Here is a 14,267-nt window from a genome sequence, read left to right as displayed (position 1 = left end):
GTAATTATTTTAATTTAGCAAGCATAATTTAGACATAAAAATACATGCATTTGAAATTTTGGAAAAAGATTTGACTTTGTATTTTAGTTGTCTTATTTTTCAGCTGAGATTTAAAATAATGTTCATATTAAGCATCTGAATTTTAAAATTTAAGAGTTAAATAAATTTACTTTCAATTATTCCTCCAGATAATAATTGTGCAGTTTGGTGGAAAGCCTTTCAGTTGTTCAGAGCTTTCAGTAGAACAGTGGCTATGGTCAATATTCCTAGGAATGGGGACATTACTCTGGGGCCAGGTAAAAAAAATCTCATCCTTTTTTCCTTAGAACCTAAGGTGATTGAATGCAATTGAACATTTCAAGTGTGTATTTTCTTTTACTTGATTCTAAATAATTGTGTTAAGAAATGAAATTTAGGGAAGTGGGTGTATATGTGTATGTGCATGTTCCCACATACACATGTTAATTGTACTATCTGTAACATTATGTAAGACAATTTTGCAGGACTTAATAAAAATGATATTTTTATAATTGGTTAGAATACTAAATATCTTTTATTCTATTTTTACACTTTTAGAATATAATAATGATGATATCTGGAATGTAGGGCCACAAAACGGCATGTTAGAGTGATTGGACTAAATATCTGTAGCAGTGTATTTATAACACATAGTGCCTGGCGAGTGAGATACTCCTCTTTACTCTGCTTACTTGCAAGTGCATGTCGTTCTTGTTGAGGAGGAATTGTAGTGACTTGTGTGGTGTTCACTTTCAGCCTGTTGTCAGTACTATCAAACTAACCAATAGAGAATCTGTATTAATGTTTTCATAATTGCAGGATAGCAATAACTTAAGCAAATTTTTGTCATTCTGCAAATCAAACCAGACTTTGAGTTTTTACTTAGATTTAGCTCTGTATGCCATTTTTTCTTAAGTTTGTCTTGTGTTTCTAGTTCTAAGTTTCTCTTACTCATTTTAAGCATTGTATTATCAGAGATCTTCTTTAGAGTGGGATCCCTACTTGGTCCAGAATTCTTTTTGATTACCATTCTAATTATTTCGTCATGTTCTTTGATAGGCAGAACATAACCTTACAACCTCCAACAATCCTGGCTAATTGCAGAAAGAGGAAATGCAATAAAGCATACGTACATAAAAGGCTTAACTTGTCTGTTGATTTTAAATATGTCATGGTAAAAAACAAAACAAAGCAAAAAAGCACCAGTGACTTCTGTGGCCAGGACCCCTGGAGGCTTAGCTACTGTATATATCTCCCAACTTCTTTGCCTCTGTGAAGTGAGGCGGTTGTATGAGAGGTTTTCTAAGCTGTTCTGTTTCTGACTGCTTGCTTGTTTCTCCCTGATACATCTGACTCACATAGGGGTGGCTGTTGACACTGAAAGCTAATACATATGGTTGGAGTTTCTTATATCCTTTGTTTTCTGAAGTACTGTTACAATTTGGTGTCACTGCAAATCAGAGTTAGTTCTGTTTTAAATAGTTGCATTTTATACAAAGAAATATATTTGATAAAACTTTTAGTATAACCTTGATAATTTCTGGATTTTAGTATTTTTCTCATTAAATTCTTACAGCACTAAAAATATGTTTTCATCCAGTAAGACTACTTCATATAACTAAAAAGAATATTTTTGGTTGTGGGGAGAATGTCTGATCAATAGATTTCGTTGCTTCATTGGTAAACATAGTTGGATATTCTTATAATTTTATATCTTTTCTATAAAATTAATCAACGTAATTGTACTTGGTATGATTTAGTTCTAAGGTTTTTCCCCTGTGTTGTAGCTTATTTCAACAATTCCAACTAGCCGTTTAAAATTCCTGAAAGAAGCTGGTCATGGAACACAAAAGGAAGAAATACCTGAGGAAGAATTAGCAGAGGATGTTGAAGAAATAGATCATGCTGAAAGGGAGTTGCGTCGTGGCCAGATCTTGTGGTTTAGAGGTCTGAACAGAATCCAAACTCAGGTATGGGCCTGGCAGAGAGGTAGGAGAGATGCTGGGAACAAGGGCTTTTTGACCTGGGAGGAGGTTCATGTGTGCTCCTTAACTTCTTTCTAGCCTCCCACCCACAAAATTAATTCTTTTGAAAAATACTACTGGTGGCTGGAATGAGTGAAACTTTTATTATGGAAGAATGTGTCTTATAAACCCCTGAGCTCCTCTTTTCCTAGCTTTTATTTTTCTCCCCCATCTCAAAATGCTACTCTTACCTATTTATCTGCTCTGTAAAAAGTGCCTTTTTTCTTTACTTTTTATATATTGATAGATGGAATGGTCCTTTCTCTTGTTCTTTCTCTTGCCGAGCAAGCTGTCACAATCTCTGATTCCTTGCAGATGGATGTAGTGAATGCTTTCCAGAGTGGAAGTTCCATTCAGGGGGCTCTAAGGAGGCAGCCCTCCATCGCCAGCCAGCATCATGATGTAACAAATATTTCTACCCCTACACATGTAGTGTTTTCCTCTTCTACTGCTTCTACTACTGTGGGGTGTGAGTGTGTGTTCCTAAGTGCATGAAATTAACATTTCCTACTTCACACACCTAACGTTTCTCATTTTCTCCTTAATGTTTAAATTCATTGTTCAGGCTTTTCATAAAGCTTTCTTTTCGTAAAGTGGATTGAGACCTCAAAGTGTTGTCGTTGTTGTTGTTTTATTAGAGGGCTAGATAACCGGTGGAACAATTGCAACAAAAGATTAGATATGAAATCTGTGAGCTTGTCTCTATGTTACCTCCTAGAGTTATATGGGGAATAAATTATGGCTTAGAATTTGTGAAACTACTATAAATTTTTGAGTATATGCCTTCAACATGTCCATCCTGCATGGTTCCTAGAAGTATGTGATATAAAACTAATGTAACAGAATCAGGAAATTGCATTTTAAAGCTAAAAAGGAATTTAGCATTTCAGCTTTTATCTTGTCAGCTTGGAAAATCAGTTACCTGAAGAATAGTTCTCAGTATAGCTAGTTGCTTGCCTTCTTAACCTAAATTTTGTTTGCCTTGCTTTGTGTAAGCTTTATATGACTCTTATGATATTTGTAATTTGTAGTCCATCTCCTCCCACTAGTATAATAAATTTAAAGCTACATTACAGCCAAAAAACATTGTCTTAAAAGAAGCAGGTAAAGTATATAATTGGTTAATTATTGAACCATTCCATGTGGAAAGGTCCAGTACTTGAGTAGAGTAACAAATTCCCTTTCAAATTTTCAGGAAATGGCAAATTCCTAAAAGTTTTACTTTTTTTGTGGTCAGACTGTAAATTAGGGTCTTCTGATGTCACGTGGATTTTCAGTGTATAATGAACTAAAAGAAATAAACCCAACTCCATCTCTGAAATTACTGACATTTGTAAGGTTGTGTTGGGCAGAAGCATGTCTTCTTCATTTAATTTCCAGCCAATTAAGGACTGGAGGATCCTTGACAAAAAGCTGGAGGGAGTGTGAATTAAGGGAGAAAACAGTGCAAACTAATTACTCAGCATATTTGGTCACTGTTTGCTCATGTAATTTTTGTTTGATATTTTTAACAGTGTTGTAAAAGCAGACAAAAAAGATCCATTCCCATTTTGCAGTTGAGAGCATGGACTTTGAATTTAAATACGTGAGATGGTATGAAAGAGCAAATGCGTGCTCTGAAAAACACTGACCTTAAAACATTAGAATACTGTATGCACCTGGACAAGTGGGAAGCTCCCCTTTTAAAATTACCTACATTAATGAAATGGTGATAAGTTGCCTGCCGTCATGCTTGGTACAATAAATATCATTTACATCCTTTCCTCCCTCTTATCTGTGATTTTAGTCTTAAGAGGTTTCTGGGACTTCTTCTCGCCCAGCTCTGGGTGATAAATATTCCACAAACATTTATGGAAAGCATACTATTACATGTCAAGGCATATGATTATTTTGTCTAATGAGAAATAGGTAGCAATTTCTATGTGGTAGGGAAACACAGAATATTGTGGCAGGGGCCTTAAAGTACACTAAGAACTCAAGAAAAATTATGTGAAGGAGATGACTACTCCACGTTGATCCTTGATAGAATTTGCTAATTGAGGAGCGCAACCTTCAGTGATAATAATTTGGTACTAAACAAGTAATGCTAAACCACAGGAAATTGATGAAGCTAGAATGGAAGGTAATCTGTCTGGGAACCCAAATTAGGACTTTATCCTAAAAGACTTCCTTCTCCTGCTCTAAATACTAAATTTGAAAAATTTCAAATGTGTAAATGAGTTGATAAATTAATGCAAATCTTACAATATATACTGTATTAACGTGTTCAAAATAATTTAACACTAATACCATGTTTAATCCACCCATATTTAAATTTCTTCTGTTTCCTGACATCTTTTATGGCTTTTTGATGTGGGATCCACAGGAGAGTCAGTAGCAGTGTGTATTGCTGTTCTTAAGACTCCAACCTGAATTGTTTTCTGCCTTTATTTTTTTATGGCATGAACTTTTTTTGAAGAAGCTCATAATACTCAGCTAGTAGTATTATGAAGTGCCTTATATCCTGGGTTTATCTGTTTCCTACAAATTAGCTTCATGTTAAAGTTTTTTGACAAATTGTGGGTGGTAAATATTTAATTCATTTTTATTTCAGTATTTTAAATAATTGACCATTTTTGTAACTTGGAAGGGTATCACGTAACATTGTAGTTACTATATTTCTCAGCCTAATTTTGTCCCAGCTTCTTTGTTAAATTTCATACCAGTTATAGACTCATGTTTTAAGATACTCATGAATACCCCAGGCTTTTTTTCAAATGCTCAGCTATGTGTGGAACCTCTGAGTTGTTAGATCCAAGTGGCCAGGGGAGTAGTGTTATACTTCAAAAAGCAACAAAGGAAAAATTGTAACTATGGCTTCATCAAGGTTTGAGATGTTTCCTACTTTATTGCATACCTTCTGTTCTTACAACATGAGGTATCAGGGACTAGATCTATCTTGCTAATGAGGTTATCATTGTGCAGTAACAGTTGCTATAATTATACTGGTTTTTACCATCAATTTCTCTTAAGACATGCTGTCTTAGGTACTACAGCCAATATATGGAATTAAGATATAAAAACCCTGAAGACATAATTAGTAATCTCAGTATGCTTGATGAAGGGTTTAATTTTCTCTGTGTTTCTATCCTAGTAGTCTTAGAAATATCTAGAAATGTCAGATTTCTTTGCTTTGTTAGATAGGTGTAGTAATAATCCATGTTGGTTTTGTCAAACACTTGACTTAAAACTTCGCTGGAAAGATTATCTATTGTCCTTTTTTTTTTTTTTTTTTTTTTTTCTTTTCTTTTTGAAACAGGATCTCATTGTGCAGTTCAGGCTGGCCTTGAACTCGCAGTGATTCTCCTGCCTCAGCCTCTCAAGGGCTGGGATTTCAAGTGTGTACACCACGTCTTTCCTGATTTATTAACAAAATTGTTACTCTTTACAATCTGTAGTAATTTATCTGTAGGTATTTTATGAATCTTATCAGCTCTTCATCCTTGCTAAATGCTTATGCTGAGCAAAGAGCTAAGCTTCCTAGAAAGGAGAAATTGAGAGGTTTAACTTGAAGCCTCCGAGCCAAATCTGTTCTGTCTCATATTTTAAAATAAAATTTTACTAGAATAAAGCCATGTATATTCAGTGCATATTATAATAGTTCTTGTACTACAAGAGCAGAGTTGAATAGTTATGACAGATACGTTCTACCTTAAAAAATGTATTATTTACTATCTAGTTCTTTATAGAACAAGATTCTATCCCTATTCTAGATAATTAGTATAACAGTTCACATTTATACAAGTGAATCTCCCCTAAAGAAATTTAGTGTGCTAGCCTCAACTTTGGAAAAGAGCCTAGAATTTTCTTTTTTGTTGAAAAGAGTCTTTTATGGTAGCATTTTAATTTTTTAGGTTAGTCCCTGTAGTGAAAATCATGATGAATACAAATTTTAGAAATAGGCAATCTGTTGCAGAAGATAAGATTGTATTGGCTTCTGATTATATAGTACAATCTTAGAACTGTCTTCTTGCGTACATGTTCTGGGCAGCAATATTGTTTATCTCTACTAGCAAGATTTAGGAAGGCATTTAGAAAAATAGGTGGTTTTTCATGATGTTTTGATTTCTTATATTTAATACACTGGTTTTATAATCATTTTAAATGTCTTAAAATGTATTTTTGGATAATCACTTCATTTGTACTGTCTTTTCCATTGTTGAATAATTCACTTAAAATTTTCATGAACATAAGAATTTTTCTTACAGTTTTAGAAGGTATAATCTTGTGCATCTAGGTCTCAGTCGATTTTAGGTACAAAATTAAAAACTGGCTAAGTAGTTAGGCTTAGCTAGTCAAAATGGGAAGTTAAGATTACTTTTGAAATCTATAGTTAAATTAAATTGTTCTTACCAACATGAAATGCCATCCTCGAAATTCTTTTTCTCAGAATGACTAAAAGAATTTTACATGTAGTCGATAAGGTCAGGGCAAGTTTAAGTTAGCTCAGTTTGCAAGCAGCTTTCTGCCATTGTTAACAAAATACCTACCACAGTATGTGTTTAATTCTGTGTACTCATACGCCTGCTGTTCTTACCTGTTCATTCTTTTTTTTTTTTTTTTCCTTTTGTATTTTGGGGAAGGGTCTACAGTATTCAGAGTCTTACTACTAGATCAGACTCCTAATGATCTACCTGTTTACAGCCTCCCAAGAGCTGGGATTACAGGCATGCGCCACCATGCCCAGTCTCAATTGCTCAATTGCTGTCTCAGCGCGCCCCAGGGACAGGGCCAGCACAGCAGGCCCCAGGATCGAACCCCTGGCCCCTGCTCTTGCTTGCAGGTGCTTTAATCCACTGAGCTATTTGTCTGGTCCTTGCCTGTTCATTCTATATATTGTCTTTATATTGTATTCTTTGTTGTAGTCTCATCTTAAGCCCATACCTTTCTTCTGAATTCTAGGTTTTTTCCAAATTTAATATATTCAATGAATGGATTTATATCTCCCCTAGAGTGATTTATAGAGAGAAGAAAAAAGAAAGAAAACCATATTTCTGTCATGACTAACAGGAGTACTTCCATGCTACTCAAATTTCTAAAAACTTCTTTGGTTATCTTAATCAGTTATTTACCCACTGAGTTTGTGGGCTAGTCCTCTTATTTGTTTGCTTTCATTCCTGCTGGCTACTGACACAGATTTTTTTTTTTAAAAAAAAGTTATATCTTGCTTTTAAATTATAAGATAGCTAAGATACTTACTAAAGTATCACAAGTATAAAATTTATGGGCCAGCCAAATAGCTCAGCGAATTAAAGCGCCAGCTTAGGCAGATGCAGGGGCTGGGAGTTCAATCCCCAGGCTTGCCATGCTGGCCCCACCCTCGGGGCACACTGAGACAGCAATTGATATTGGGCACAGTGGCACGCACCTGTAATCCCAGTACTTGGGAGGCTGTAAACAGGATGAGCAACAGGAGTCTGATGTATGCAGTGAGACCCTGTACACTCTGTCCTAAATTTAAAAAAAAAATTTTTAAAGTATAAAATGTAAATTGTAAGATTTCATAGTAAAACATTAAATGAGTTTAACAGAATAGTTAGCCAGAATGATTTATATTCCACGTGTTAAGGACTTCACATCTTAATAAAGGGGACAGGAACAAGGGCAATACATTGAAAATGTATTTGCTGCTATTAGTTTGTTGTATTAAGGGAACAAAATGCAAACACAAATAGAACAGGATTAAGTAATAGCACATAATAAAGTAGCCAGACAGCACAGAGACATGCTGCTTGCTGCCTCCTGTGTGGATGAGGCCAGCAGCACCAGTATTACTGGGGAAGTAGGGAGACACGCAAGATCTCAGGCGCCTGCTAAATCAGAATCTGTACTTAAGCAAGATAAGATCCCCCTTGGTTCACATACACTGTAGGGTTGAGAAGCCCTGGGGTTGGTACTCCTACTAGCGCTGTTCTGACTCTGCTGTAGCTTACTAACTGACCTCCCAAAACAACCATATTAAGTGTAGATTACCATTGTTATTTCCCATGTTGTACCTGAGAAAACCCACCTGACAGGTTCTTCAGCTAATAAGTGGCAGATCTGTAACCCATTTTGCCTTTCTTTTTTCCTCCAATATGCTATGCTGTCTCTGTATAGGGCTAAATTAAAATGAACTAAAGCAGCTTACAGACAGGGATTGGTAAATCAAAAAACACAAATTCAAGATGTGATGATGATTAATGATCAGAAGTGGACCCATGAGCCTAAGTGAACATTATATTTTAAAAATACACTCAGTGTCAGGGCCTGCAAGATAGCGCAGCAGACTAAGCGCCTGCTTAGGCAAGCACAGGGACCAGGGCTCGACCCCTAGCACCACATGCAGTCCCTGCCCCAGGGTGCACTGAGCCAGCCATCGAGTCCAGGCATGGTAGTGCATGCCTGCCATCCCAGCACTGGGGAGGCTGAAAACAGGAAGATCACTATGAGTCTGAGCTACGTAGTGAGACCCTGTACCAAATACATAAAAAATAAAAATATATTCAGTGTCCATATGAAGAAATATATTCATCATCATGAGATGATTTTGGTGACCACATCTTTTCCTTGCATGTCAGAGTGTTACTTTGCATATTTATCTGTCAGTAGTGTCTTCTTATTAAAGTTTATTAGAATTTTAAAAAGTAAATACTGGATTTCAATCAGTGTGTAAGAAGAGCTCAACTATTGGACACTTTTTTTCTGAATGACAATAGACTAAGATCTAATGTCAGCACAATGGTAATGTTGAGTTTGATTGTCCATTAACTTTTCATTTGTGTAGAAGACCTCTAAGAGGACAGGTAAATTGTTGGGCTAGGTGTTTAGAGATGGAAATACTAGGAAGCTTTAAAATTTGTGTCTTCTTGAGAAATTTTTCCAAGATGAATCTCTCTTTCCTAGAGAATTTATTTTTATTTTGATTCTGTTCTTCCAGTGATTAAGTTGTAATCTACTTAGAGAAAAATGTGAACACTTTGTAGAAAAATGGCATATACTCAATTATTTATAGCTGTTTAGTGGTACTTTGTAGACATTTATTTGGGTCTTGTCTTTATTTTTTGATTAAGGGAGTTGTGGGGTAGATGTGAGCTCATTGTGGCATTCAGCTTATATTTGCTTGGCTTTTTCATAGTTGGTGATACCCTATCTCCTAGCATGATGAACAGTAACCCTTTGTGCTTGACTTTTAACTTATTTGAATTGTTTTCAAAAATGCATTTTAATTTATAAAGAAATCAGCTAAGCTTGTGTATGGTTAAGCTTTTGTTCGTTTTGTTTGTTTTTGTTTTCTTAGGGGAAAAATGTCCTATAAAATGGCTATTAGCCGGGGAGATGGTTCAGTGGAATAAGCGCTTACCTGGCAAGCGCAAGGCCCTGAGTTCAATCCCCAGTTCTGAAAAAAAAAAAGGCTATTAAATTTTTAGCCAGTGACTGAGGTTTTCTTAGTATTACTTTAAACCTATACCTCTTTAATTCTTAGAGTATGTGGTTTTGTCGTTCTGTAGTGTCCTACTAAAATATTCATTTTTTTACAGTGTATTGCAAGTTCCACTGCATTACATGCAAATATGATTCACTCATACCTAGCTGTTTGTGGATTCAGACTCATAAGTGAGCTGATCTTAACTTAGTAGTATATTGACATCTTTCTGTTTTCTGATGTTTACAGATTCGAGTGGTGAATGCATTTCGTAGTTCTCTGTATGAAGGGTTAGAAAAGCCAGAATCGAGAAGTTCGATTCACAACTTCATGACGCACCCCGAGTTTAGGATAGAAGACTCAGAGCCTCACATCCCCCTCATTGATGACACTGACGCAGAGGATGACGCTCCCACAAAGCGGGGCCCCAGCCCCCCGCCCTCGCCCAACACGAACAACAATGCTGTTGACAGCGGGATTCACCTCACAGTAGAGATGAACAAGTCTGCTACCTCTTCATCCCCAGGAAGCCCACTGCATAGTCTGGAAACATCGCTCTGATTGTAAGCTGAATGCTAACACACTAGCTACATTGTAAAGAAACAAACTGAAACTGGGTCTTTTCACAGATTGTGACAGACAAGAGAGTATTCTTGTCTCTGGACTTCAACAGAACACACTTGTACGAATGGAGATTTATTTTTTTAAAAAAAAAAAAAAAAAGCAAAGCTTTCTGCCAGACTGAGGGTGCTTTTTTTTTGGGGGGGGGGGTGAGAGAAATGAACTGATAGATAAACATTGACTCGGCATAAGTGGCCCACGGATCATCAGTAGCACCCAAGAATGGTCCTGAACAGTGTGCTAGCAGAGCTGTAGTTTATCTCAGTCCTTGATGGGAGAGAGGAAAGCGTCGAGCTGGGCGAGACAAAGAGCCCTGGATCAGTGAATTGAATCTTTTAATTTCTGCTGTTGGCTGTTAATAATTTGGATTATTTATGTTTATAAATGATAAAGATCTGTTTACAAAGGTTTGTAGATACTTTTTTGTTCCTGTTCATAGATGGGAAGCTTCCTTATAACTGATGCACAGAAAAATTAGTCCTTCAAATACTGCTGTATTTTCAGGAAAAAAAGGGGGTGTTTCTATTGAAACTGTACTAAATTTTTGCCTACAATTTACCTTGTTAAATATTGTAGATAAATTGCTAATACTAATAGCCAAATAGATAACACTAATGCTTTGTTTAAAAAAAGAAAAACAAAACAAAACAAAAAAACATGAGCAGTGGTGTTCTAATGAAGTTATGGCATCTGTCCTGATTAGTTTCTTAAATACATTTACTACTTAATAGTTTTGAAACAACTGTTTAATTTTTAAAATTTTTGAGAACTTGCTAATAACCTTTGTTCAGAATTTAGTAGATTGTTTAATGCAGGACATCAGCTACATAATGAAAGATGCTTGAAATGCTTTTGTTATTTCAGGCAAATCAAATTAAATCAAACTATCAAACTACAAGAGAACTTCGCTCCTTTTTGTTTTTGTCTATGTTAGTTCAGTGATGTCTTGGTGAACTGTGAGTGAACTGTTAATTTTTCTAATCCTTAAGAGACCTTCATACAGCATGAGGGCTGTTGGCATTTTGAAAACGGTTAATAAATAGAAGCATACATGTTTTCCTTTTGTTTCTGAAACTTGTTTGTAAACATAAATAAATATGCCCTTTTATTAAATAACTACATGACAATGTTTTTTTTAAAGGCATTTCAGCTTCTTCCCTCAATTCTGCATATGTGGTGCATCAGTCTGTTCTCTTTAACCACAATTGGAATGAATTTCAAGATGGTAACAGCCCCATGACATAGCATTTTAGTTCCTTGGTGATAGTCTAATAGAGGCAGATTGAATGATCACAGTGTTGCCATTTAATTTACTCTGCATAAAGTTAGAGTTTGTCTAAAATAGTCTCACAGTTTAAAAAAAAGCAATGACCATCATTGTCTTCGGTACTTTTCGTTCTTAAGTGGCCAAATAACAGGTTAGATAAAATGAAGAATTGAAAAAGCTTCTCAAAAGATATATTTAGATGTAATTATCATATGCTGGAATGCCCATCATAATCCAGTTGGAGTCTTTAGCTGTTGTTGGGTTGTTTTTTTCTGTCTACCTTCTTTCTTTGTTAGCCTTTGGGTTTTTTGGTTTTTTTTTACTCTTTAAAATTGGCATTGTGTTAGCTGCCCAGATTTCACCAGATAAACAATCCTCAGGCTGACATCAAGTTTACAGGGACTACTACATCTGAGAGTACTGACCCAGCAAAGAAGCATTTAGTTGATGGTGCTTGATAGTTTTGGTGGGTGGGGGAGATCTTTTTCTCTCCATCAATTCTTCGTGGTAATCCTCTGCAAGTCTTAGAAACATATTGGCTCTGTCAGCATTTGTCATTGTACATTTATTCATCAGGTATTTATAGTGACTCATACTGTAAAAAGAGGTAGCATGATATGCTAGGAAGCATATTTAGACTAAAAGTCAAGTCCTGGCTTCTAGTCGTGGTTTTGCCATTAATGTTGCTGCATGATCTTGGGAGAATTGTTTGCCCAAAATGAGGGTGGTGGACTAGACTTTCTTGAAGAACCCTTTGAACTCTAAACATTGACCCTATCAACTGGAGAAGCCTATAAGGCATAGGGAATAGAGAAAAGGGAAATATTTTTAGTTTTTTTTGTTTGTTTGTTTGTTTTTTTGGCTATGCTTAAATATGAATGTAATTACCAAAAGATTTAGAAGTGCATGTGCTTCAGAGGATTTGTATTGAGCTTTTACAGTATTTATTTCTCAATTCAAGGCAATGGCTTTTTACACCAACTCTGACCCATCTAAATGGGTCTTATGACATCCATAAAGTAGTAGCAAGACATGCTTAACGTGTATTTTCTCTTTGAGACACTAATTTCTACCACAAATTTCCAGAGCATTATGTAAGTAGAAAAAAAATACAAGCAGGCTGTTAAAGATCTGGGATCCCACTATATAGTGTGAATAGCTGAAAGCAGCATCTGTAACTCAATCACTTTTTCTCTTTTATCCTCTAACCAAAAAAATTGTTTAATTTTGCACCCCAAATGTTTTTAATCTTTGTATATTTTTTAAAAATCCTTTTCTCCTCATCATTGCCTTTTGTGGTTGTAAATAGACTTGCACTTTGAAGATGAGTTACTCCTTGTCACCTTACAAATATGTGTTATGGTAATTTTCATAACCGATGTCAGTTTTGAACCAAGAAATGGTGATTTGTTTATAAGAAAAAAAAAAACTGGCTTCATTTCTGTGAAATTGCTCTCTGAAAATTTCTTTTTACACATGTAAGCCAACTGAGATACCATGATGGTGTTGATTTCTTTCAATGATGCTTACCATCTATTCTAGCCACTGAGCCTTTTATTATTTGTCTATTTGTAAAGTTTATTTGTCTTAACTCATTTAATAAATATATTGTTTATCTGTTTCTGAATGGGGACTGAACTTTTTGAATAGTGAAATGTATTTGAACACCATCTTTGGAGATACTTTTTTCCACTTGATTTTAAAAATCTAACTGATGGGAATTCTCTGACATCCCAGAGATGTTACGACGGTGGTACACTGGGTCAGCACTCTGCTCTGCCCGGCCGTGCCTTTTGGATGAGAACAGGTCCCTTGTGCCTACTTTCTGTGCACTACTGCAGTCCTTCAAGCCCAGCAGATGAATTCTGCAGTCAGGGGAATGTGATGCTTTGCTTGCAGAGCAGATTAGTTTTTGACGTTAACTATAAGAGTTCATTTTGCATTAAATGATCCAAAATTGTCAATAGTGATTAACGGAACTCTATGGTAGAAGTCATAAAATTCCTCTTGTTGGCTTTATAAGAAATTATTAATATAAATTAACAATTCTGTTGAAATACTGAGTGACTTTAAATGATGTGAATGCAGTATTTTTGACAGATAAATTATTAGCAAATGATTGAATATATTTAAATACCATATTGATGACATAAAAGGTATTTTCCATTTTGTCAAATTGTGTTTGTATATGTATGATGTATTAGAATTGAATTTGGAGTTATATTTTCTTTGTAAAACTAACTCGATGAGAAAGGGGAGTTTAAGCTTTTGCCTGTTGACCTTTTTCCTTCCCCAGCCTGTATGAGGACTCGCATCTCGCCACACCTGTCCCTTTCTATAACCGATGCCACTCTTTAAGTCTCTCAAACTCAAATGCTTTGTCAGCCATTTTCAGTGTATTCTTACACTCATTGTTGACAGAAAAAAATTAGTAGTATAATTATTCCTTTGCTAAAAATAATCTCTGAAAAATAACCTTAGAGACATACGTTTCATGTTATGAAGCTACTGGTTGTGTTCCTATACTGCTTATTGGTGTGAGTCAAGAAAGAAATTATCTTCATCCAAATAATTTCCTTGTTAACAAGCTGATACTTTTGCCACTTAAACTCTTAGTTGGGAGTTTACATTTATGCTTTTTATTGTAGGAACTATTTCCTTGTGATCCTATCTGTTAAAAATAACACTTCATCTTCTGGATGATTATACTAAATGTAGGCACATTAAATAATATTCTTTGGAGTTGAAGATATCATTATTAAATGGCTATGAAACAGGGACTTTTAAAAATGTATATGTGCTTATACTGCATCAGTTTCTGGCAATATTGCCCTCTTATGAACCAGCATTAACTCCCAGCCACTAACACACAAGTCTGAGTTTTGAGTTCACT

At 35.4% G+C, this 14,267-nt stretch overlaps 1 protein-coding gene across 3 annotated transcripts in view; it reads left to right on the top strand.

Moving 5' to 3' along the window:
- Atp2b1 (ATPase plasma membrane Ca2+ transporting 1) overlaps positions 1-13,001 on the top strand; it is a 119,552-nt gene extending 106,551 nt beyond the window's left edge. For 2 of the 3 annotated variants that reach the window (XM_023716343.1, XM_023716337.1), the window contains exons 19-22: positions 189-296; positions 1,806-1,988; positions 2,358-2,444; positions 9,736-13,001. In XM_023716343.1, coding sequence (XP_023572111.1) covers positions 189-296; positions 1,806-1,988; positions 2,358-2,444; positions 9,736-10,047 — 690 coding nt within the window. In that variant the 3' untranslated portion in view covers positions 10,048-13,001. The remainder of the gene's footprint in view (positions 1-188; positions 297-1,805; positions 1,989-2,357; positions 2,445-9,735) is intronic. The other variant, XM_004623777.2, reaches the window with a different exon arrangement.
- The last annotated feature ends 1,266 nt before the right edge of the window (positions 13,002-14,267 follow it).

The sequence above is a fragment of the Octodon degus genome, unplaced genomic scaffold (assembly GCF_000260255.1).
Source record: "Octodon degus isolate 3935 unplaced genomic scaffold, OctDeg1.0 scaffold00004, whole genome shotgun sequence".
NCBI classification, from domain to species: domain Eukaryota; kingdom Metazoa; phylum Chordata; class Mammalia; order Rodentia; family Octodontidae; genus Octodon; species Octodon degus.
The sequence above is the reverse complement of the archived record's forward strand: the minus strand, read 5'-3'. Positions and strand labels throughout refer to the sequence as shown.